The following is a 24,845-nucleotide window of genomic DNA, read 5'->3' on the forward strand; positions in this document are numbered from 1 at the left end:
TGGCCTTGCAGGTACTCTTTTTTAAATAATTATGCCTAGTGGACCAAGAAAGTTAGTTGAGATTTTTACCTTTTTTTTTCTTTGAATTTGGTTAGGAATCAGAATGGCTTAGGATTACTTTGCATAAATGGTTGGATGATGAGTACTGTCCAGAGGAAACAAATGTTGAGATTAGCCGGATTGCTGCACAATCATACTACAACTCTTTGCTACAAAAGCAAACAGATCTTGGTGAGATTTTATTGAAGATGGCTCTTCAATTAGAATCTATCTCTTATAAAGAAAGTTTTCATGGGGCTTTTTCGTCGGCTAATGCTGCTGTTAACTTGATTGCAGAAAGAATAGAGCAACTTTGAAATTACTTGAATTTGTTTTTGCTCAACTTGTTTTTGTTAATTTGTAGTTAAATGATGATATAAATCTGGTCTTGCTAATTTCTGTATGTGATCTTGTGATCTTAGACTATTGTTTTAGGAATATTATGATGCTTATTTCTTATAGTAGCCAATAAATAAACCAAAATTATGCAAAGAAATCTGTCTGCATACTCAGCTAGGTTAGTTGAGAAAAAAAAAATCTAATATGACAAAATCCATTGAAGCCAAAGTTGTTGCATAGGTTTTCCTTACAAGCTCAAGTGAATTAAGTTCAAGATGTATATAAATCAAACAGGAAACGAAAGAGAAAAGGCAAGGAAATGCAGAAAAAATTCGAAAAAGAAAACGAAATCCTTTATATATTCGCGCGTTGATTAACTGAAAAATCTGTTAAATAGGCATGTGAAACATAAGGTCCAAAGAGAAGCGCGTTTTAGGGATAAGGGATATTGAGGACTTGTAAGACTTGTATAGGAAAAAGACTTGTATGTGGAGATTTTCTGTAAATCAAACATATTTTGGATGAACCAAAAATTGGGCAAATTTTATCCTAAACATTCTCTGTTTACATTTAACTCCTTTTCTAGATAGCTTTGTGTTAACCTGTATTTTTGTATGTTTGTCCTACAATAGTTACCAAATGGGGCCTTAAAGTTTATTTTTTACTCTTCAAAATTCTTTTCTCCCTCCCTTTCCCCTCAAGAACAACACTTCATAAACAAACAATTAGGTTAAGTTTCAAGTTTTAACTTCCAATCATTAGACAAAGTTCAAGGTGATGTAAACTATATTTGTATATGAATCTTTTTTAAGTGTGGTTCCCTTCGCCAAGTAATATATGGGAGGCAGCTGTAAGTGTTATCATGAGGAGGCCTACTGATGGAAAGTTGATTGGTTTCATTATTGATAGTGAGATTTCTGTCAAAGTTATTTTACATCTTTTCATGGGTGAGTATACTCTAAGCATATAAGCATCTTTCTATACATTATAAAGTAAACAAAAGGATCCAATTATTGTATCAAAGAGGAGGTAATGAATGACACGAAATGACTGTGGTCTAGAGAAGATTATCAAATGTCTATTCAGAAAGTGGGGAATCTTTTCTGGCTCATTCCAATTGAAAAGTGATTGCTGATTTATCATTCTATGAAATTGTTTAAACCAGAATCGTAGGAAAAAGTAATTAGAAAAAAATATCTTGAACTTCAATGTTCTTGACAGTGAAAAAGTAACATCTGTTTGGCTGAACTAATTAGGGAGATAAGTTGCAAATGGGGATGCTCACAATTTTCTCCAGTTGCAGGGTGAATAGTTCTGTTTGTTGAAGCAAAAGATGTCGGAAGGAAGAACTTCCCTTCCATGCAAAAAGTAAGTTGAGTTGTTGTTTTTAACTGCAGCTATGATCTTCAAAATTCTAAGGTTGACTTTGTGAATTGTGGTCTTGGAGAGAACGGACGGAAAGGAATGACTTGATGAGTTGCTCACAATGATCTCATGTTTTGATCCAACAAAAAGTGCATTACTACAGTAAATGTTGTATGCAACTATGCATTCTCCAATTAAAGTAGATTATCCTATAAAATCCATCATATGTGGGTTAAAAGTTTAGGTTATGGAAAGTCTATGATCTTGTTTTCCGATCATATTGTATGATAGTACTATGACTGCCTAGTTTCTATACATACTTTTTGAAAAGTCATTCTCTCTGTAATCATAGTGAGATAAGTAATGAGAAAGTGAATTTGGCTTTCTGAAAAATAATCTAAAATTTGAAATTGGCAGGTTCTTTTCATCATTGTGATGATTTTTTTCTCTATAAATATAAATTACACAAACTTCTACTGCACTTGATCTGGTGCAGGAAAATCCAAATTCTTGAAGGATGTAAAACCTCCATCCACAACCAAATTATGACCACTAACATACTTAGCATCATCAGATACAAGAAAAAGGGCAGCATTAGCAATATCATTTGGTTCACAATTTGCTCCCTTCAGAACACCAGCATTATGAACAATTTCCATATGTCTCTGAGCATCAACATTTGGATACAACAGATTCATCTCCTCCATAACAAAAGTAGTAGGAATTGCAAAAGGTGATATGCAATTCACTCTTATTCCATGCCTGCATAGCTCTGAAGCCATGGATTTAACAGTACCTATAACAGCACACTTCGATATTGAATATGTGTGTTGTGACATCCCTCCCATCACACCAGTGATACTTGCTGTGCAGAGAATCGAGCCCGTTCCATGCGGGATCATAACTCGTGCTGCATGCTTGATACCGGCCACAAGCCCGCCAACGTTTATCTTCATGACTTTGTCAAATACTGTCATGTCTAAGTCCACAATACTTGGAGGAGTTCTACATGCTATCCCTGCATTGTTGAACATGATATCAAGCTGTTTGTGTTCAGAAATTGCAAAATCAACAGCATTGGATATGTCTGATTCTTTTGTGACATCACATGTTATAAAACTGGCATTAGGCCCTAGTTCATTTGCGGTTTCTTGACCAAGTTTTTGTTGGATATCTGCAATAATAACTCTGGCACCATTATTGATAAATTTGGTTGCTGTAGCTTTTCCTATTCCACTAGCTGCCCCAGTTATCAGTGCTACCTTATCTTGTAGCTTCCTGGACCACCACAAGAAATTTGAATTGAAAGCAACCAGTAAAGTTACATGGCATCTTCTGTACAATAACATTATTTACCAACAAAATTTTGGCGTCTATTTAGGCGCTTATTAAATGATATTAAAGTTTATTGTAGAGTCTACGTCAGCTTATGTGACTTTTTATCGTCCATTTCAAGGAGAAAGTCTGAAAGTGCTGTAAAGAAACAAATCCATTTCTCATTAAGAAAGCAAGTGCACCAACTCAAAGTGTTACCTATATTATTTTTATTAGTTTAATATTGATAGTAATTAATTATGATAGGAGTACATAAAGAGTACATAAAGTTAATCATTCATTTGAATTTACTTAGATTATTTTTTATTAGTTTAATGTTGATGATAATTAATTATAGTAAAAATACATAAGGTTAACCACAAAATATTTTTTTACATAATAAAACGTAATATCCTATCATAAATATTCAGATATGCTAAATAATATTAATTGATCCTAAATTTACTCTAACACAAAGCCAAAAAAAGAAAATTTTGTAAGAATACTAATGTTTTACTAGTTTTAGCCTGTATATATATTTTATGATTAAGATCAATGGCTAAAACCATTGAAACACCAATATTTTCAAAATATTTAAAAAGCTTCTAAATATATATTCTGTTTAGAAGTAAACAACTTTTGGAGAGGAAGTCCAACTAAGTGACAAATAACAGGTTAAATGTCACATCCTAATCCAAATCTTCAAGAAAAAAAAATATACCGCCAGTCTACCGATGTAAATTTCATCTCTCATACTTATATCTCAGCAACCTATGTTATTAAAATATAGATCAAAATTCTTAAGTGTCTAATTATTTACAGTGAAATTGGAAGGACAAAGGTGGAAATGAAATGAACTAAAGATATGGAATTCATGAAGCATGCTAGTTGAATAGTTGTATTGTGTCTAGATATGGATACATTATGAACATTCATTTCTTCATTTATTTATTCCCTTTGCTTCTTCTCTACCTTCCATTCCTAACTATGGCAAAGAAAAGTAAAACAGAGAGAAAATTAGCTGAAAGGTAAGTTGCCTTAGTACCTTCCAGTGTGAGTAGACAACAACCTGTGGAAACTCTCTCCAAACAAAGCCCTTGAATAGGAACCGTTTTCACTGTTTCAATAATCACCACAAATTATTAATAAACACAGTAAGCTATGGTTTAAGGTTACTTTAATCAAAGAACGAACTGAAAGGAAAATCCACATGTACGATCAAAGGTAAACAATTAAATAAAGAAAATGTGTCTCATAGCCATTTTCGTAGTTCAAGATGCTTCTAGTAACAGAAATTAAGCTGAGTAATTAAAGAGATTCAATAGTAGATGAAAGTGGCAAGTCGAGAGATGCTTCATGTTTTCAAATCATCAAACGGCAAAAACATAAAGTTTCTATGAATAAAAACACAAAGGCAAGTGAAGCCAGTAAGGTGAAGTTTGAAACAAAACAAACCTTAAACCAATTCTCAGCATGATTTTTTGCTAAAAATAGATGGCTGTGATGCAATTCACAGAAAGGCTAGTGTTCTAGTTTGACCTTTAGCTTTGTAGGAGAACCTTGCTTTGTTTCCAGCTAGAGAGAGATATTATGATATGTGGCACTTTCTAAGCATCATACAAAACGAGTCAAGGGTAATATGGTAAATGTGGATAACGAATCTATCTATATCTTATAAATATGCATATGATTGAAGGTTGAATTACCTTTTCTAAATGCATGGCGGAATCAGCTCCAAGACTCTGACATAAATAACATGAATCTGAATATATCATTGGTACATGTAAGATCTATTAATATAAAAAGGTCAAATCACATGGACTCATAAGTCATAATAAAAAATACACAGAAAAATATGTGCATTAAAATATTGAAATAATACATTAAAAATAAAAAAGTTGACTATGTCAAATCCAAAGAAAATTTAGGGGCATTCCGAGAATTGAACTCGGGACCTCTCGCACCCTAAGCGAGAATCATACCACTAGACCAAATGCCCATTTGTCACTAGCTGTCAAAATTAATTTATATAAAAAAAAATCTTAGTTGTTTCCCTCCAAAAGATTGAAATGAAAAATTTATGCTTCATTTTTGTTTCTCTCTCATTTCCGCTCCAAAACCCACAGATTAAGGGGTTCCTTCATGAACTCGTTGCGCTGATTTCCGAAACTCATCATCATCATCATCATGTTCTTCTTCTTCTTCTTCAGCTGCATTCTTCTATGATCATTGTTTTAGGGTTTCAGTTCAGTTTGACGCTAATCAAATTTCTCATTTACATGTGCCTAACCCTTGATCAACGCTAACACTGTTCAAAATACTCCAATGGCTGATGCCTCCTACGTCATTTGTTCTTCGTCACCACCTGGTACCTTTTCATTCCTCATTATTGCTTATTTTTGTTCTGATTTTGTTGTTAACTTGTTTGTCATTTACGTTGATCATTCCGCTTCTCGTTGAAATGGAAAAATAACAAAAGAAATTCACTGATCATAATGAGTTTTCCATGCACATGAAATTTTGTACCAAACTATGCAAGCTGTGTACGAATTAAAGCTGATTGTAGTGAAAATAACGCAAACAAATCTCATTCATGATCTTCGATAGTGGGACTGCTTATGAGTGTTCTTGTAGGAATTAAAAAGCATTTGTGGAAGTTGTCACTTCTGATTGTAAGTGTAGAGAATATGATAGATAAAAGTATCTTAGCCTGATGATTATGTTGTTATGTTTATAATTAGGAGGTAAATTCAAAGATGCTGATGAAGATGCTCAGTTTCAAGAAACTGAACTCGTCAATGACACCTTAGTGCTCAATAGCCCCTTCACTGAACCCCAACTGGAAAATCTCAATCTGAACACTGAGCTTGTGGAGGATTCTGACCCTTCGGAGAATGTGGAAAGTGGTCCAACATGCGAGAATGGACAAGAAGTTGTGCTTGATAGCGAAGATGACGAAAGGGACAATGGAAGGGCAGCATCTGCTGTGAGAGGGTTGGCTGATGATGGAACCAGTCCAGCTGCAAGAATTCCTTCAATGCACTTCCAGAAGGGACCTGTAAAGCCACCTTTCAAACAAGCAGATTCAAATGGCACTGCTTTTAGTAAAGCTGCTATTGGTATGTTTTTGTTATGAACAACATAAGAATGAGTTCAACGTTTCTTTTTTATATGTATAGTTCTTCCTATTAAATGTCAAAGTTATTGTTGATAATGGTATACTGAAGTAAAGAACAAACACCACATGCTTGCAGGGGAGAAAGGAATTTCAGTTGATACCAAGATGTTAAATAACATTCACTCACCAGAGCCTGGGGATTCAACCCAAGCTGCTCTTGGGTTTGTGGATGAGTACTTGTCATCTAGTGATATGGACTTGCTTCAAGGAATTTATCACATAAAGCCCACTAGAGAGAAATCACTCCATGTCCTGAGTGCAAGAGGATCACTAAGTTTGGCTAGAAAAATTAAAACTCAAACCCAGAATAGAGAAAAAGAACCCTTCAGATGGGATGGCGATGATCAAGATGACAAAGGAGCTGGTATCTTGTGTAGAAAGGTTAACACAGCTTCAAATATTGGAAGTGAAAACCAGAAAGAAGGTGGACATCTTCAGAGCCAAGGAATACGGTGTGCAGGTGTTAGATGTGATGATGAGATTGAGAACATGGTCCAAAGACATGGAATTGAAACAAAAAATGAAAGTAACTCTCTCAAGGAGTTGGATGTTCAGTCAAGTTTAATGAGAGAGAACGAGACTCCTTATTCAAGTGTGATACATACAGAAGACATGTTTGGTATTGGTTTAGATACTCAAATAGCTGCTGAAGCTATGGAGGCATTAGCATTTATGCCCACAACTGGCTGCCATTTCCATGATGCTCACCAACCTGAGAAAGCACCTGATGGCTCTTTGAGTGATTTGATAGAGAATAAAGGTCACTTGAAAAACTTGTTGCATAAACAGAATTCTGGTTTACAGTCCATAACAAAGAAATCAAAGAAGAGAAAGCACACTGAGAATCAGGAGCCAAATACTGTGTTGGTGGAAACACAAAAAATGATGAAAAGCAAGTCAACTATTATGGGACAGTCTGAAAATAATACCACTTCACCAATACATAGTGAACTTGTCTCAATTGAAGAGGTTTGCTCAACAGGAGAGTATACTAGTTTTCAACCAGCCACCACAGAATCCAAAAATAAGAACAAGAGCAGAAGGCCAAGAAAGAAAAATCAATCAATCCATCATACAGAGAGGAACAATAATGTCAAGGCGGATGACACTATTAGGTGCAAGAGGAAGGGGGCTGATATAGAGGCTGATCCATTGAAGTTGGGAATTAGGACAAAACGTCTCAATTTACCTACCAATTTGTCTGGGAAGACTGGGAAAAACAGCCTGAATCACCAGGTTGAAGTTAGTCCACAGCTATCTGGATCCAGCAGTTTTTTAATAAATGATTCTCCTTCTTGGCTTTATCCTAAAAGAGCAAGGGGGAAAAGAAAGAAGGCTAATGTGCAAGACAATCTTGATGCACCTACTATTTTGTGCATTGATGGAAATGAAAGCAATGTCTGGTCCACTAACAGTATAGAACGCCAAAATGATGAGGATAAGTCATGCGTTGACAATAGCAGATGCTTGTCACAGGGGAATTCTGTTCAACCTGGTTCAGCTGACGATACCATGAAATTTGAAAGCTCACTTGATAAGCGATCCTCGTTGGCACGTGTTGAAATATCAGCTAATAAGAGCAGTGCACAATCCAGTCCAGAAATTCCAACAACAATCTCCTCCAGTAAAGACTTAATAATGTCAAATAACAAACGCCTTCGAAAGTCTCCCCTTTTGAAGGAGCTTATTAGATTAGGAGTTTCTGAGCCCACATCAGCTTCAATAGGGAAAGATCCAAGACAGCGAAGAGATATGACATTTGTTCGAGTTCTCTTTAGCCAGCATTTGGATAACAATGTTGTCAAGAGGCAACAAAAGGTAGCTGTTGATTTATGCTTGTCACGGATGTGAAATATAACCAGTTCCTAGTGGTGATTGTTTCATCTTTCTCCGACAGGTTGTGGCAAGGCTCAATATATCTACTGCATCAAGCTCAATGGATGCCACACATTTCATAGCAGACAAATTTATACGCACAAAGAATATGTTGGAAATTATGGCTCTTGGTAAATTAGTGGTGACACACTTATGGCTTGAGAGCTGTGGGCAAGCAAACTGTTTTATTGATGAGAAAAATTACATTCTGAGGGATGTGAAAAAAGAAAAGGAGATAGGCTTTAGCATGCCTGTGTCTCTGGCTCAAGCAAGACAAACACCACTCCTGAAGGTATTGATGCAAATGTTCCTGTGCTCAAATTTTTGTGTACTCATCACTTTCTGCCTTAAAATGTGTTTGTAATGTTGCATGCCTCCACAGGGTAAAAGAGTCTACATCACACCTCAAGTTAAACCTGATAAGAAAGTGGTTGCAACCTTGGTCACAGCTGTTCAAGGCCAGGTATGCATATTCACCTTTGTTTAATGCTCTAGAACTGCAGCACACTTGTGGTTCCAATATTTGGTGTTTTCTACTAATTTAATGGGTTATGCTTCTTTCTGAGTATAATTTGATAAATTGGTTCACTTGTAAAATGTCTCAACTCTTTAGGTAGTTGATGAAAGTCAGGTATGTGCAGAGAAGGATGATAAATTCTTAGATGATCTGTTGATTCTTTCTTGTGAAGAGGACTATGCAATATGCCACCATTTCCTTAGTAGAGGTACTGGCTCCTTCCGTTCCTTGATGAGGCAGTTATGATTTATCGAATTTTCATTCATTCGTCCTATGGAATTACTTCAACTTGCAGGAACTGCTGTCTACAGTTCAGAGCTTCTTCTGAATGGCATTATTATCCAGAAATTGGAACCTGAGAGGTATGATAAAATTTGGAAGTCATTCTTCCTCAACTTCAACCTTATTCCCTCTTTTTCCCCTGGTTTTCTTATTTTACATAACCTCAAGCATATACTTAAGGGGGAAAACAATTTCCTTCCCAATATTTAGTGATGATGCATCATCTCAACAGCTCCTGCAACATTCTAACATTAATTTTTGAACTTTGACAGACATCAACTCTTTGTGAATCAAGCTACAGGAAAAAGGCCAGGTATGTCTAATCGATTTGGGAAGGTATATTACAGAAGGCATTCGAGACCCATATCTGCATCATAGTTGATAATTGAGACAGTGCTATTATGTTTCAAAGTAAGACTCACATTAACCAATGGACATGTTCTTTTGTTGGGTACTAACGCTTATTCTGTCTCTCCCTTTGGACATGTTCTACTTAGAGAATCCAACTGATGACAGACAAAGCATAGCTGCATCCTGCATGCATAGGTTAAGGTTAGTGTAGGGGAGGGACAATGTAAGTTTGCTGAGGCAATAGTGTACAATGATTCTAACAAATTGGCCTATCCTATTCCTATGTAAATAAAGTATATGTATTTTCTTTTGGTGGTTATGTGTCGATGTCGTTGAAGAGGTGAAAAAGAGAGTTAAAACAAACCGTAGGGGATTCATTCACCACAGAACAAATATTAGAAGTTGCTTGCTTCCTGCTGTGGCTTTTGTCATTAATGCCTCAACCAAGCTGCGGACTTTCTTCAATTTTTTTTTATAAAGGCGGTATAATTAATCTGGAAATGAGAAAGATTTAGTTTTGGGCTTGTGCTAACCGATACTCTGCATAATACTTTAGATTTTTAATGGTGAAAAGTTTTTTCTTCCTCAACTTTGAATATATTGGCAATTCAAAAACTTTGCTTGACTCGTTTTTTGTTTTGTTTGATCTTTTTCTTCGTAAGTAAAATTCATTGATATATATCAATGAGATTTAATTTCTTTTCTATGTCTAAATAGACTATACCAAGGCTATGTTTGGTTGTATAGGATATAGGGTGAAATGTTTGTTTGGTGTAAAATAGCTAAGTATATGTTTGATAGGTGTAAAAAATAGGTAAACATTTGTGTAAAGTTAAACATCATGAAACATTGCTTTTATTATTATTATTATTATTATTATTGGGTATGACAAATTTTAGAACTAAGTAGCTACTAGCTATCAGTTAATTATGTAATTGTTATATTTCATTCTAGTGATTGGGGTTTCCACTTTCCAGCCGTCCATGAAAAAAAAAAAGGAAAAGAAACAAGTTTGAAAAACAATTGAATATTTAAGCTTTATTTTTTTCATAAATATGTTGAAGTACTTCTTTCGGTCCAACAATACTATTCAAGTATCAAACTGCATCATACAGCAAGATCCCAAAAGAGAGGCGCACGAAAAATCTGAATTTTATTGTTGTTGTTTCTTGTTTAGGAAGTGGCCCAACCCAAGAATGATGTTCCATCACACTCATCTCTTTGCATGTATCTCAACCGTCACTATCGTTTATAAACCCCATGAGATTTCATTCCCCACGAAGATATATATATATAGATAACATAGCATGCACTTTTTTGTATTATACACATAGCATGCACTTATATATATGTATAATATGTGTGCTTGTGAGCAAAAAATAAATGAATGAAAAAAGGTGCCTACTAGATGTTGATTTGAGCTAGCTTGGTTGGTCCAATTGGACTTGGTAGCAATTTTATTTACCTTTTGGTGAATGATGAATGCAGCTTCCATATTCCAATATTGGGTCGATGGCTCTAGTTGCTCTTTTTGCTTCAAAGTTGAAAGCAATGGCCCTTTTAATTTGCAGTTTACTCAATACTCACTCACTCACTGTCCTTTTTAGTTTTTATATCATTTATATATATCCCTTGTTATCATGTGGCCACGAGACTCGATAAATATCCAATCTCATTCTTCCATCCCTCACCACCAAAAAGGTAAGCGTCCTTTACACAACCATTTGACAATCTTTATATTTGACTTGATAGTGAAATTAAAATAAAGTGAAAAGGAGCTGTCACCTATCTTTAGTTTTAGTGTGATTGATTTTGATTAGGGTCTTCTTCCACTTATTCATCTTATAGACAAATCATTAATATTATTGACTAAGGAAATATACAATTAAACTTAACGGATAACGAATGTTCTTTGTTTGATTGTTCAATTAATCAATTCGTGACACAATGACATTTCTAATTTAAATCTAGGATGCATGCATCTTTGACCATACGAGGAATTTACTTTCGACATATGTAGACAATTAATACAAATCTCACATGTTAGGAAATTTACTATTCATACTATATATTCACACACCTAATGAGCCTATGAGCAGTGTAGATTCCAAAATCTAAAAAGATAAAGCGGGAAAAAAACATTCTTGTTAGTGGAAGTAATTTACTTTTTGTATATAAAAATAATATAAGATTGTCGCTTATGGTATTTTAATAAAATATTACTACAAATGAAAATTAACTAACATGCAAGAAAGATTACGACCCAAAAACAACATTAATAAGAAACCAAATTGAGGCCAATGACTATTAAAGGCATTAGTCATTGCATGAAGTTGTGTCATATAATTGTCAAAAGCAAAACTAGATTGTGGAGAGAATAAAATAAAATAAGTGGCCTGGATTGGTGCCGTTGTTATGGGAACAGTAAAATGGATAACAATTACCTTAAAATTTAATTACTAAATCATTTAAAACTATAGGATATATATCAAAATATATACCTTGAATATGAATTAGGAAAAGTTTAATTTTGATATACTGATTAAAATATTTTATAAAGTTTTTTAATTATATTTATTTTTTTAGATGATCAATTATACAATAAATATAAAATATAATTATTTATAATAATATGATATTATATAATTATATATATGTATAAAATTATTTTATACTAATAACATATTAAAATTTAATTTTATATTCATATACAAGTATATAATAATTAATTTAGTGATAATTAATTTTTTATTTATAAATAATATTTCTGAATAGATAAATATCAATTTGATAGTATTTGATTTGGAGATTGGAGATATTTAATAAATATAAAGTTCAATTTGAAAACACAAAATAATGCTAAAAGCTTTATTATCTTACAATAAACCAACTCAAAAAGCACTATGATTAATCAGAGGAAAAAAAGAGAGTAAGTAAATAAACTAGGGTAAAAGAAATTTGAATGGTGTGTTCGTTGTCTTGATTTGGCACTTGGTAGAGAGAGGAAGATGGCAACATCCATCAACCATTTGCGCTGTCTTGGCGGGACAGTCTGGCGTACTTATCTTTGTACCTCGTTTTTCTCGCTTACTACCATTCTACCCTTTTCTGTTTATTTACTTCCCTACCCTCCTCTTTATTTATTCTCCAATTTTATTTTAGTTTATTTAAATACAATAAGCAACGACATTCACACATTTATAATTTCATTCACATTGCTTGTAGCTATAAGTAAGTGTTTATTGATGGGGTGAAATTGGGTTTAATGTGATTTAAATTTGGTTTGAAATATATAGTGGGTCTATTTGTTAGATTCGAATCTGATTATAGACATGATGAAATCTACACATTTTTGGATCACAATTATACTGGATAAAAATTAGGTAAAAATCGGGCCATTAATATTATCTTCTTAAGCTAATATGTGAAAATATCTAAATTTTAAAGACTCCAACCATTATTTCATATGGTAAAATTCACTTAGAAAAATATAATAAAAACTAACCCTTCCCTAAAATTAAAGCATAACCACAATCAATACTAGTATTATCTAATAACATCAAATATTTAAATCAATACAAATAATACAATATTATGCATTAGTCTAAAGTCTTATGCATTTTAAACATAAAATATTAATTTATAGTCTTATAATAACTAATAACACAAAATATTAAAGTTTACAATACTTAAATTTCATATAAGAATAACTATCATCCATCACTAATAACACAATATTAATTGTGTATGATAACCGAACCACTAAATCAAATTTAGATAACCCAAACTGTCATACTCGACCCAAAATAATGATCTCTATTTTTAAAACTCATATCCGATCTTAAATTCAGTAAAATCATACCAAATTAGTCTCTATAAAATTTAGAGTCCGACCAAATTTTCAAATCGGAAAGAATCATTAACACCCGTAGCTATAAGTTATTAGAACACCATTTTTATCACATTGTGGAGTTGTGGAGTATGTACTAACACTGCATTGTTTACTTTCATAATAAGGTAACTAAAATGCACGCAAAGCCATGTGTTTTGATGGGTAAGGTATAGTTTATTTTATGTTTTCTTTTTTAAAATTTTCTTATATAGTCCTTTACTATTTAAGTGAATATTAGAATTGTTGAATTCAACGACTAATAAATTGTAATAGCTGAAGAAGCTAACTATGATCAGCAAGGCAATGATGGGACAATGGACATTCTTTAATTTTTCACCGATTCTGTTTGGTCTTTTCTTCACCTTTCTCAGAAAATCTTTTTTTTTTTTTTTAAGATTGAAGAGAATTTAAGAATGTCAGATAATAACGGCTGAATTGACACCAATTCCGTTTTCATAAGTAGAAGGAGTTGTGTAAAGAATAAATAATAAAAATATTTTATATATAGTAAAAACAAATTATTTATTAGTTATATATAAACATATATGTTATTTTATATTTTTAATATTTATTGACATTTTAACATATATTTTATATATATATTATTAATTCAGTAATTATTTTTTATATATATGTAATATATATAATAAACAAATTAACATATAATATGTAATTAAAAATTAGTTATTAAATCAAACATTTATATAAAATATATATTAAAATATAAATTGTATATTAAAAATATATAAAATAATATATAAATATATATAATAATTTTTAGTAGTTAAATTTTAAATTTAAATTTTTAAAATAAAAAATTGATAAAATAATAAAATAAAATATTAATTATCATTAATTTTATAATTTTTATGAAATGTGTATTTTATTATCTTAATTTAAGAGTGTTCAATTTTTTTATTTTACCACTTTATCAAACTTCTCATTTTTAAAGAATCTTGATCCTTAAATTTTAGTGTAGACATAGAATTTTAATTTTTGTAAACTATACTAACTGTAAACCAAACTAAAAGACAAAAAGAGAGATTAATCTTTAAAGTTTAAACATAAGCAATAATATATTATAATCGGGTCAAAATACCCTTTTGGAAAAGTTCAAGCGAATATAAAATATTTAAAGAATATGACCAACACTTTTAGCCAATATTTTGTTAATATTTTTTTTAAGTATTAAATTATAAATTTTAAATACTAAATTTTAACTCTTAATAGTTTAAAAATAAAATATTAATTAAAAATATTAATTAATATTGATAAAAATTAGTAATGTTTTAATATTTTTATTTTAATCAATATTATAATAGGAAGGAAAAGGAAAGTGCGACCAAATTTGAAGTTAACTATTTAAGGTATCAGAAATTCACAGTTATCCTTAAGCAGCTGAACTTGAATTAATTTTCTTCTTTAAAAAAATGGAAAAAACGCGGCAGCAGCTATTGCTAAGGTGCCTAACTCATCCTTACTTAACAAATACAAATGTTTATTTTCACTTTCATGGTTAGAAACTTAAGACTTAGAATATAGAAAACAACTGCTCGTGAAAATTGGTGAAAATCGATCACCATGGTTGGCAAATGCTAAAAGATAAAAAAAATAATAAAAAATACTGATTTGTGGAGCTTCGTGTATGCTCATATGAAAGATCAGATTGGACACTGGACAGACATCATAACTGGATTTGAATTTTTTTTTCAGGCTACATTAAATTAATAGCACAATTTTTTTTAACTATGGTCAAACAATAATGTCTGAATAGCAAAGGTCAAATAACAAGCTGCAAGTTGCATTTTCTGGTTATGATGCATTATTTTATTGCTATTTCATTTCGTATTTAACATAAACATTTAATTATTTACTTTTCTGCCTTTTAGAAATTCAACAACTTACAAAGTTGCAAAAACTCCCGTATCTAAAAATTAAGAAGAAAAAAACAAACAATCTTTGATAATTATTTCAATAATTTTTTTTGTTATTGATTTTTATTTTTGTAAGATTGATTAATTTTTTATTAATATTTTTTATTTAGGTTATCAAAAAATTTTATATGGCACGTTAAATTGATGATTTGTTCCTTAAATACCAACTAGGATTAATAAATTTTTTATTGAAGGTCTCGGTGATTTTTAGAAATAATTGTCTAAATTATTGAATATTTTATTTTTTGTTATTTTTTTATATATATTGACTAAATTTATTATATAAGAACTAAAAAATATTAATAATTTTTAATTTTTTAATTTATAAAAATTAATAGATGATATAATTTTTTTAATCTTTTCATTGTTGTTTGAAAAAATTATTAAGATATTATATTAGTAGAATTATATTAAATTTGAGGTGTACTCAATTTAAATTAATCATCATAATTTACATAAACTCATTATTATCAGAAGAAGTGCATATTCTATTTTATAATAAATAATAAAAAATTGATACAATATTTTATCTAAAACAAATACAAAAAATAAAAATATGTATGCCAACTATTTACATAGATATAACATCAAAGATTTAAATTTTAACATTTTAAAATAATTAGTAACAATTAATAAATAGATAAGAATGATAATAATTAACAATATTATTTTTATTAATATGTATAATCTCTATTCAATGTAAAAAAAATTTAAAATTACTAATATTTCTCAATTTTTATACAATAAATTTAGTTAATGTATATAAAAAAAGAAACTAACAAATAGAAAAATTTAAATGACCCCTAACAATTATTTTAAAAGACAACGAAATCTCTTGATAAAAAAAATGTAAATTTAAAATGACACTTTAATGAACAGTAATTATTCTTATTAACGTACTATATAGACATATTCCTTTAATTCAAGAGAGATCATTAATAAATAGACTAATTAATTTTATAGAGTTAAATATCAAAGATCCAAAATAGTATTTTTTGATTTATTTGGACGTTATTTTCGAAAAATATCTTTTTTCTAATGATAATTTTTTAAAAAATCTTTTACAAAAGTAAAAGTAATTTTATATTTGGATATCTCATGTAAAAAAAATTTATTTATCAATTATATTTGGATAAAATAAGATAAAAGTACTTTTTTTTCGTTTATTATGTAAAAAATATATTTTTTAAAGAAAAAAAAATCTTTTTTTTAAAAAAAGTAAATTATAATTTTTCAAAAAGGATGTTTTTTTTATTTTTCTAATACTTTTAATTTTACTATTAAAAATTTACTAAACACACTAAAAAAATATTTTTTATTAAAAAAATATTCTTTTACCAATTTAATAGCGACCAAACAAAAATTTTATTAAAATCTCATGATCCTGAAAAAAAAAATAAGTATTGTCTGCTATCACATTTTCTCACTAATGAAACAAATTATTTTAAAGAAAATTATTATCGATTAAATTTTTTGCAAGACTTTGCTTGTTAGAATGATATGATAATATTATTGATTCTTAGATGATTAAATGGGATATCACCTCGTTTTTTGTTTTTTTTGTTTTTTATATGCAATGGGTCTTAAACTTTGTTTTTTCTGAGGCGAAGTAGGAAGAAAACTAGCTAAAGAGAAAAAATAGAAGAGAAGTATAGAAGAAAAATAAAAAAAGTAATGAGACCTACCTAAATAAGAATTTATTTTCCACGTATATATTTATTTTTATCTAAATAACTAAAAAGAATTAAACTTTTACTTCGTTTATTTTCTCTTTCTTATTTTTCATGTACTTCTCTACTATTATTTTCTTCCATCTAAACTAAGTCTTAGAGTGAAAAGAAAAAATGACAGAAATCTAGGATCAGTAATACCTCGAGAATTAGCACAAAGATGCTAATTAAGTAAGGCAAAGCAACCTAGTTTAGCCACGCATCTGCTCCCGTAAGTAATTTAGATAAATTTGTAAGCAACTTTTTTTTTACACTCTCAATTTATAAAAAGTTATAGGATTAATATTTAGTGTAAATTTTAAGATCAATTTATAATTTTTTAAAAAATTATTTAAGTGTTTAGAGAAAAAAACTTTTTATAATAATTTTTTTATTATTTTTCTTTTAAAATAATACTTTTAAAATTACAAAATTAAATACAAATAATTTATTTATATGTTACTTTTAATATAAGTTCTTATATTTAATTTTTTTAAAGAGCTTAATTACATTATTTATCTAAACTGGCCTAGAAATATAATAATCTATATGTTTTTTTTTCAATTAACGTAAATTTTTAAGGAGAAAAAAGTCATATGATAAAAAAAATTAAACGTAATTATTTTTATGAGCTCTCTCTCCTATCCTAAATTAGGTTATATTGAGTTGATACAAAGTCATATCACAGGATCTCGCAGTTCCAAACTTCCAACAAATTTTTGAAACAAATTATCATGACTTTCAATCTTATATTCAAATGTCGCATTATTTTTTTTAAACCGCACCACATTACAACAAGTAGTAAAAAGTAGCTTCCTAGGGATACCATCATAACATTTAAAGAGTCAGCGTTACATTATAAATTCCTCGCTAACCAATCATCCCCACCAGTTTCTTTTTCTTTTTTTTTTTTAAAAAAATATAGCCTAAACCATTACTTCGTATTATCCGACTATTTTCGTGTGTGTTTGGATTGTGGTTGGTTAAACTAGAGTTTGAATAAAAGTGATTTTATAAAATTGATTTTGGGTAGAAGTAAGTTTGTGTCAACATGATTTATGTTTGGCAACTCTATACTAAAATTGATTTTGATAAAATAAATATTGTTTGGATAATATTAGTTAAAATCACTTTTAGATAGATAATTACTAAAAAGGACATGACATTAAATTATAATGTTATTTTTTATATATATTTAATTTTTTTATATTTTTTTATATGCTTTTATATAGTATATTTTTAGTATTTTTAGTACTCTTTTTTTGTACGCTATAATTTTTTATTATTATTATTATTTATGATTAATTTTTTTGTTTAATTTATTTTACCTAATGGAATCAATAAATTATATTATAAAAAGATAATAATAAATATAATGCACAAAAATTACATTATAAATATATATAATGTCAAATAAAAAATTAATAAAAAATATAAATAATAAATAATAGAAAAAAAAGAACTCATGTAAAGAGAAATAATAAGAATTCTATAAATAATACAATAATATATATAGAGAATAAAGTTGGTAAAAAAAATAAAGGTTAAATGTCAATGGCTAAAAGCCGGTTAGTGCAACGCAGAAGCTAAAAATTCTTGCTTCTTGTAAACGTGATTTTGTAATCAGAATCACTTCTGCGTTTATAGATAGAAAAATTAGCCAAATCAAAAATGGAAGCGTTCAAAAAGCTGTAACGTATTTTTCCTCTTTCAACGTGCTTTTCCTCTATGAATTTCGTCAACGTTCTAGTTAATTTATCCTTACTATATATCTTATTTTATTTTAATGGTTTTCTTTTGATATATTGGTGGTAACGTATAAACTTTGATCTTAAGATTTCATATACTTTGATAATAAATGTTAATATAGTGTCAAATATTCATTGTCATTGATGATAGGTCATAGGACTATTAATTAGTTTTTAAACACCAAGAATTAAAAAAAAGTTAATATTGTAGCAGCCAATAAAGATTCAGAAAATAGTAAAATATCCAATCCAATTATGCTGTATAATTAATTGATTATCCATCCCAATGATTAGTAGAAATAGAAATTATTCTTTAAAAAAAATTAGAGAATTATTAAAAGAAAAAGAAAACATAACTGCCAAACTGGCTAATGAGTAGTTAGCGCAGTGAGTGAGAAGACGAAAGTGCAAATCCAGCCAGCACACGGAGGGCGCCACTACCAGCTGTACCCCAGTGGCCCTCTCGTAATTAAACCCAAAACCCTTCCCTATTTCTAACACTTTAATAATTAAAAAATTATCTGCCAAATTTTATATTTAGGCATTGAATTGAAGATCCAAAAGTTTTCGCCATCCCCAATTTCCCACTCCGACGACTCCAAATCCAAATCTCACAGAAACAGAAGCAGAAGCAGCAGAAGAAGAAGAACAACAAGAAGAAGAAGGAGAGAGAAGAACACGCAGACATAACAGAAGAAGAAACAGCGCGAGATTTTAGAGAGAGAGAGAGAGAGCGCTTAATCTGAGGCATTAATGGCGGAAGCGAAGGAAGAGAGCAAATCTAGCGAGGAGAGTGTGAAGCTGTTCGTAGGTCAAGTTCCGAAGCACATGACGGAATCGGAACTGCTGGCAATGTTCAAGGAGTTCGCGTTGGTCGACGAGGTCAACATCATCAAGGACAAAGCCACGCGCTCCTCTCGAGGTCAGTGCCTAACTTCTCATTTCTCTTTCTCTCTCTTACGCGCTTCCTACGCTCCTTCCCTCCCTCCGATTCCGAATCTCGCATTCCCCGCTTTCTCTCTTCACTTCGTTTCCAAGATTCCTCAGATTCGTTTTCAGTCACGTTGCAGTAACTTCCAACCCTAATTTCGCGGCTTTTTTTTACCTTTTTTTTTTCCGCCACAGGTTGTTGCTTCGTGATTTGTCCGTCGAGGGAAGAGGCTGATAAGGCCGTCAATGCGTGTCACAATAAGAAAACGCTGCCAGGGGTTGGTCAAATTTTTTAATGCTACACTATGCACTGCGCTGTATTTTTTTTTTTGTGGTTGATTTATTGTTTTCTACTGTACATGATACCATTAAAGGTGATCCGTCTTGATTGAATGATATGATAGGCGTATAACGCTATAAATGGGGGCTAATATATAGTTTGGGGATGCTGACGACTACCTAGTAGTAATGATGATGAGGGTCTTAATTGGGCAAGAACATGTGTCTAATTTTAGGAATTTATGTGATGGTGTTTACCATATTTAGGTAACGGACGCAACTCTCTTCGAGTGTGTCTTTTGTCCCACTACGTCGTGTTCCATACTGTGTTGTGTTTTGTTCGGTCTTTATCTTAAACTATTAATGTTGGTCATTGGGAAGTGTCTAATGAACTTAGTAATTTTAGTATGCATGAATGCGCGAGCAGCTTCATGATATTAGCACCAAATATGCTGGGTGGGAAATATTATGTATAATGGGTTTCTATTTCTTGTTCAAGCTGGACAGAATTTTCTTGCTATCATTTCCTCTAAGACGGAGTTTGTGGCTAATAGCATATTATAAGTACGACCATGCTTAAAAATTCTGTTAGATGCCCAGCTTCTTAGGCATCACGGGTTTGGGATAATATATTTTAAGATATATAATATGATGTGATTTTTAGTTAATTCCAAATCTTAATCTCTGATATCTCTTTAAAATTTAATTATTAGCCCTGAACCTTTATTAGCATTAAGAAATTTAGCAGAAATGTAAGTTAAAGGACAAGTATAGTATAGATTTTATTCTTTAATTTTTTATAATTCTGATATATCTAATTGTTTCTGTGGCTATAATTTCACAGACAGCTTGAATACTCATGCATCGTGTGAATCCCCCCCCCCCCCCCCCCCTTCTTGCGGGGGGCCCTTTTTGTTTGTGTATTATCATCTTTTTTTCAACGTTGTGATGTGTTTGGCTAGGAAATCAATTTTCATGGGAGATCATTCATGAAATTTGTGCATAGAGCTCATTTATGAAAATTTATTCCCCATAAACCTTCAACCAGACATACCATTAGTTTTGCCCTGTAATCAAACACACCATACAGTTGGGACTTTGGATAACCAATGAATCTGTGGTTTGTTGAAAATTTGGATTTCTTGATAATCCAGAGCTTTTCACAGAGCACTGAAGTGATTATTGTATGAATATTATTGTTTTAATAGCTGTACAATTTGATATTTTTTTTCTCATTTTAATTGGAAAGCATCATTTGTTTTCTGTATCCAATCCAGGCTTCTAGTCCATTGCAAGTAAAGTATGCTGATGGCGAGTTGGAAAGATTAGGTGTGCAAATGTTTAATTTAGTTAAATATATCTGCGGTTCCGGTTGATTTTCATTCATGTAGCAGGGTTACTTTGTTGTATTGACAAATTTCCCCCCCATGATTCCAGAACACAAACTCTTCATCGGAATGCTTCCAAAGAATGTTTCTGAAGTTGAAGTCTCTGCACTTTTCTCCAAGTTCGGAACTATAAAAGATTTACAAATTTTAAGAGGTTCTCAGCAAACAAGTAAAGGTACTTTTTTTTTTTTTACAGCTTACTGCATCCTTTGTTCTTTTAGTAGGGCTTTGGATTTTTTAAACACAAAACATTATTCATAGTTCTCTTTCGTGGTAGGTTGTGCATTTTTGAAGTATGAAACCAAAGAACAAGCCCTTGCTGCTTTAGAGGCAATCAATGGAAAGCATAAAATGGAGGTTGGTGGTTATTAAAATTGCACCTCATTTTATCCCACTAATTTAAATCTGCTAGTAATGAATCTGGATGTGTGATATAATCAATTTTTTTTCGTATGTTATTGATGGAGGAAGGATACAAATAACATGTGGTTAGCTTATTGATACTATTTGCCAATTCAGTTGTGATGTGATATTTTTTCTGATGCAGACTGAAACCCAGACCGATTTAGATGGCATGATTAGTCATTCAAGCACATATGGACTGTTTTAAATTGTATAAAATGTTTTTGGTTCCTAGTCTGTGGTAGAATGAAAAGTGAATGCTTTTAAACTCAATTACAATTTTAGTTGTAAATGGTGTTTGCAGTATTTTGGATCTTCAAGCGGCATTCAGCCACAAAATCCAGGTGGTGAGAGACATGAACATTTAACCATGTGCCTTGGATTCAATGTAGATGCACAAATACTTGTTATTCTGACTTCCTATTCATGTGATGCTTTAGAAATCTAAGATTAGCTTTTTGTTTCCTAAAATCCTAATTCCTACACTGGATGGCATAAGATAATGTTACAGGCTCAGAATCTATCAGTTTTGACAGGATCAAATTGGATCCATGCTTTCAAACGGAAATTCTGTCTCTGGCCTGTGAGGCTTATCTTATGTTGTGCCAAAAGAAAGTTGAACAGTTCGTGCTTGGGATTGTTGCTTATGCACAGTATTAGTCATCATAATTATTATATAATAACAATAAATGAAAGCAGATTAAAAATGGTGCCTTACTATTCCATGTCATACATTCATAACCAATTGTCCAATTAGATTGGCATTCACCAAAATATTACATTTTCTTTTGGCAGCTAATCTACCAGTGGGATGAGTATGACTCATCAAATACTAAATTATATTGATATGTTTGCATACCTCAACTTTTGTTTGGCTGATATGTTGTCAACTCATGATAAAAACTGTTGGTGATATTGCAAATTTGAGAACTACACTAGTTTGGACATCCACGACCTGATTTGTTTTGCTTTCTACAGGGTTCTAGTGTTCCTTTGGTAGTCAAATGGGCTGATACTGAAAAGGAAAGACAAGCCCGACGAGCTCAGAGAGCACAGTCCCAAGCTTCCAATGCACCACATGCTGATTCTCAGCACCCATCATTGTTTGGAGCCTTGCCAATGGGTTATGTTCCTCCGTATAATGGATACGGTTACCAGGTTAATACTTCTTTATACCGTAAACTAATATTTAATAGCATTTTGATATATTTGATGATAATTCTGTTTCTTCTTAGGCTCCTGGAGGTTATGGGATCATGCCATACCGGATGCCACCGATGCAGAATCAACCTGGTTACCATAACATGATGCCGCACATGAATCAAGCAAATGCACTACGGCCCGAACTTGGCCCCAATATGAACCCAAGAAATTATCATGTGCCTCCTGCAAGTTATGTTGGCTCTTATCCTGCTGTTCCAGGCCTACAACATCCAATCGCATACGCAGGAGGCATGATTAGTCCAAGGCCTATGAGTAGTTCTCCTGGTTCTATTTCACCTGCAGGTGGTAATGGCAACTCTGGTACATCATCTTCAAGTGCTAGCAAGAGTTCTGGGGGTCAAGTTGAAGGTTGTTATAGATATATGTTATAAATGTTGGTACATGCATATTTATGTTGCTGGTTTCTTACATCTCTTTCATTATAAAGAGAGTTTAGGTGGTGACTATTTTGGTATCGTTTTAATTTATGTATTAGGACCACCTGGTGCCAACCTGTTTATTTATCACATACCTCAAGAATTTGGAGATCAAGAGCTTGCCACTGCTTTTCAACCATTTGGTAGAGTTTTGAGTGCTAAAGTTTTTGTTGATAAAGCAACCGGTGTTAGCAAATGTTTTGGTAAGCCCTTGCCCCATTTACTGATGAATTTGATAGGTAGTTTCCTATGGAGCTTGTGCCTGATGAGCTCCATTTCCTGCAGGGTTTGTTAGTTATGATTCCCCTGAAGCTGCTCAATCAGCCATTAGTATGATGAATGGGTGCCAATTAGGAGGTAAGAAATTAAAGGTCCAGCTTAAGAGGGATAACAAGCAGAGTAAGCCTTACTGATGAAGCTTAACAATGGAATTTTGTATAATTCACGTTGTAATTCATGATCCATCTGATGTTTATACAATTTGTAATTTCTGTAACATGAAATTTCATTTAGACATTGATTATTAATTTATTGATTTTTCCCCCCAAGAATGGCTATTGATTGTATTGTCTTCTGTAGTTTCATCCAGGATAAGAGGACTCTTTTCCTTTGGCTCTCTGCGTCCTGCGGCAACAACAACGTTTTCTTTTTTTCCTCTGTTTTCGTTTACTTTTCTTGTTTCTCACAGGTTCAGGTAGTGAGGCGAATATTGTTTGCACCAGCCGCTATCTATTGTATAGCCTTTTGGCCAATTGTCAGCAGCACCATGGAAATTATGTGGCACCTAAAACATGGCCCTTTACACACATATAGCAATTAACATAAAATAATACTGTGACAAAGCATAACATATAGATGGTTGATTGTATTTTTGTTCGGATTATTACTGCTAGATCACTAACTTTCCTGGAAAGTGGGCAGCGGGAAAGTGGACGCCGGATTTTTTAATTAGGATTCGTAATGGATGGGACAAGCATAATCGTCAAAACTGAATCAGTGATCGAATCGGTTAATCTACTGGATGATTGGTTCAATCGGTAAAATTATGGGTTGAATTACTTAATTTGGTCCCACATAAATAAAAAATAAAAAATAAAATTTACATAAATATAGACAAGCAATAACATTGTAAGCAGATTGAATAATTACAAATTTTAAACTTAAGAATTATAAATAGATCTTGAACCATATGTATTATATTTAGAACAAATTATTCTAAAGACGTAATTTCAAAGTTAGCATCTACATGACTAAATCTTTGTAGGATAAATTTAGAATTTGACCAATATTTCTTTCATGATTAACAAATTAAAAATAATATTTAAGTTTATTCTTTTCATAACAAATTCATCTCATTGTTGATTTTCAAATAAACAAATTAACCAACTCAGATCGAGTGGTTAAATCACTCATCTACTTAAATAATTGTAAAAAATTTGAATTTTTTCCATAACAAATTCATCTCATTGTTGATTTTCAAATAAACAAATTAACCAACTCAGATCTAGTGGTTAAATCACTCATCTACTTAAATAACCGTAAAAAATTTGAATTCTATCTTATAGATGAAGCAATCGCATTAAGAGATAACATAAAAACCAAATAGAGATTAACACCGGTAGAAACAAGACTCTCAACTTTAGAGATGGCCTCAAAATTTTCA

At 31.4% G+C, this 24,845-nt stretch overlaps 3 protein-coding genes, 1 long non-coding RNA gene and 1 other non-coding gene across 6 annotated transcripts; 3 read left to right on the forward strand and 2 right to left on the reverse strand.

Moving 5' to 3' along the window:
* The first annotated feature begins 358 nt into the window (after positions 1-358).
* Positions 359-2,823, forward strand: LOC140173412 (uncharacterized). The gene is made up of 2 exons (XR_011862130.1): positions 359-1,746; positions 2,240-2,823. It is a non-coding gene; the product is annotated as an uncharacterized lncRNA (long non-coding RNA).
* On the reverse strand, positions 2,120-4,897 carry LOC112695860 (zerumbone synthase). Of its 2 annotated transcripts, none has more exons than XM_025748375.3 (4): positions 4,764-4,897; positions 4,513-4,664; positions 4,103-4,174; positions 2,120-3,021 (listed from the first exon to the last, which is right to left on the reverse strand). In XM_025748375.3, the coding sequence occupies exons 2-4, from the start codon at positions 4,530-4,532 to the stop codon at positions 2,217-2,219; spliced, it is 897 nt and encodes a 298-aa protein (XP_025604160.1). In that variant the 5' UTR covers positions 4,533-4,664; positions 4,764-4,897; the 3' UTR covers positions 2,120-2,216. The 2 variants fall into 2 exon arrangements, with proteins under 2 accessions (XP_025604160.1, XP_072052751.1); XM_072196650.1 differs by lacking the exon at positions 4,764-4,897 and having other exon boundaries at positions 2,120-2,761; positions 2,852-3,021; positions 4,513-4,741.
* Positions 4,898-4,984: 87 nt separating this feature from the next.
* TRNAP-AGG (transfer RNA proline (anticodon AGG)) lies at positions 4,985-5,056 on the reverse strand. Its single transcript has one exon. It is a non-coding gene; the product is annotated as a tRNA-Pro (tRNA).
* A 121-nt stretch (positions 5,057-5,177) lies between these two features.
* On the forward strand, positions 5,178-9,579 carry LOC112695859 (uncharacterized). Its single transcript, XM_025748374.3, has 8 exons — positions 5,178-5,425; positions 5,799-6,176; positions 6,312-8,053; positions 8,133-8,402; positions 8,493-8,573; positions 8,724-8,835; positions 8,923-8,989; positions 9,182-9,579. Exons 1-8 carry the CDS (start codon positions 5,383-5,385, stop codon positions 9,285-9,287), a joined length of 2,799 nt encoding a protein of 932 aa, XP_025604159.1. The 5' UTR covers positions 5,178-5,382; the 3' UTR covers positions 9,288-9,579.
* A 9,463-nt stretch (positions 9,580-19,042) lies between these two features.
* Positions 19,043-23,730, forward strand: LOC112695862 (RNA-binding protein BRN1). The gene is made up of 9 exons (XM_025748379.3): positions 19,043-19,465; positions 19,669-19,751; positions 21,030-21,081; positions 21,190-21,315; positions 21,418-21,497; positions 22,521-22,700; positions 22,778-23,114; positions 23,242-23,385; positions 23,468-23,730. Exons 1-9 carry the CDS (start codon positions 19,297-19,299, stop codon positions 23,593-23,595), a joined length of 1,299 nt encoding a protein of 432 aa, XP_025604164.1. The 5' UTR covers positions 19,043-19,296; the 3' UTR covers positions 23,596-23,730.
* Positions 23,731-24,845: the final 1,115 nt, after the last annotated feature.

The sequence above is a fragment of the Arachis hypogaea genome, chromosome 6 (genome assembly GCF_003086295.3).
Source record: "Arachis hypogaea cultivar Tifrunner chromosome 6, arahy.Tifrunner.gnm2.J5K5, whole genome shotgun sequence".
Lineage (NCBI taxonomy): Eukaryota > Viridiplantae > Streptophyta > Magnoliopsida > Fabales > Fabaceae > Arachis > Arachis hypogaea.

Bases quoted from the DNA above. Each gene is read 5' to 3' on its own strand.
- LOC112695859 (XM_025748374.3), top strand. From the start codon at position 5,383: ATGGCTGATGCCTCCTACGTCATTTGTTCTTCGTCACCACCTG. The intron at 6,177-6,311 runs GTATGTTTTTGT...ACATGCTTGCAG, and splicing joins TTTTAGTAAAGCTGCTATTG to GGGAGAAAGGAATTTCAGTT. The intron at 8,574-8,723 runs GTATGCATATTC...TCAACTCTTTAG, and splicing joins TCACAGCTGTTCAAGGCCAG to GTAGTTGATGAAAGTCAGGT.
- LOC112695862 (XM_025748379.3), top strand. From the start codon at position 19,297: ATGGCGGAAGCGAAGGAAGAGAGCAAATCTAGCGAGGAGAGTGTGAAG. The intron at 21,082-21,189 runs GTGTGCAAATGT...CCATGATTCCAG, and splicing joins TGGCGAGTTGGAAAGATTAG to AACACAAACTCTTCATCGGA. The intron at 22,701-22,777 runs GTTAATACTTCT...GTTTCTTCTTAG, and splicing joins ATAATGGATACGGTTACCAG to GCTCCTGGAGGTTATGGGAT.
- LOC112695860 (XM_025748375.3), bottom strand. From the start codon at position 4,532: ATGCTGAGAATTGGTTTAAG. The intron at 4,175-4,512 runs GTTTGTTTTGTT...TTATTGAAACAG, and splicing joins ATGCTGAGAATTGGTTTAAG to TGAAAACGGTTCCTATTCAA. The intron at 3,022-4,102 runs GTACTAAGGCAA...GTGGTGGTCCAG, and splicing joins TTGTCTACTCACACTGGAAG to GAAGCTACAAGATAAGGTAG.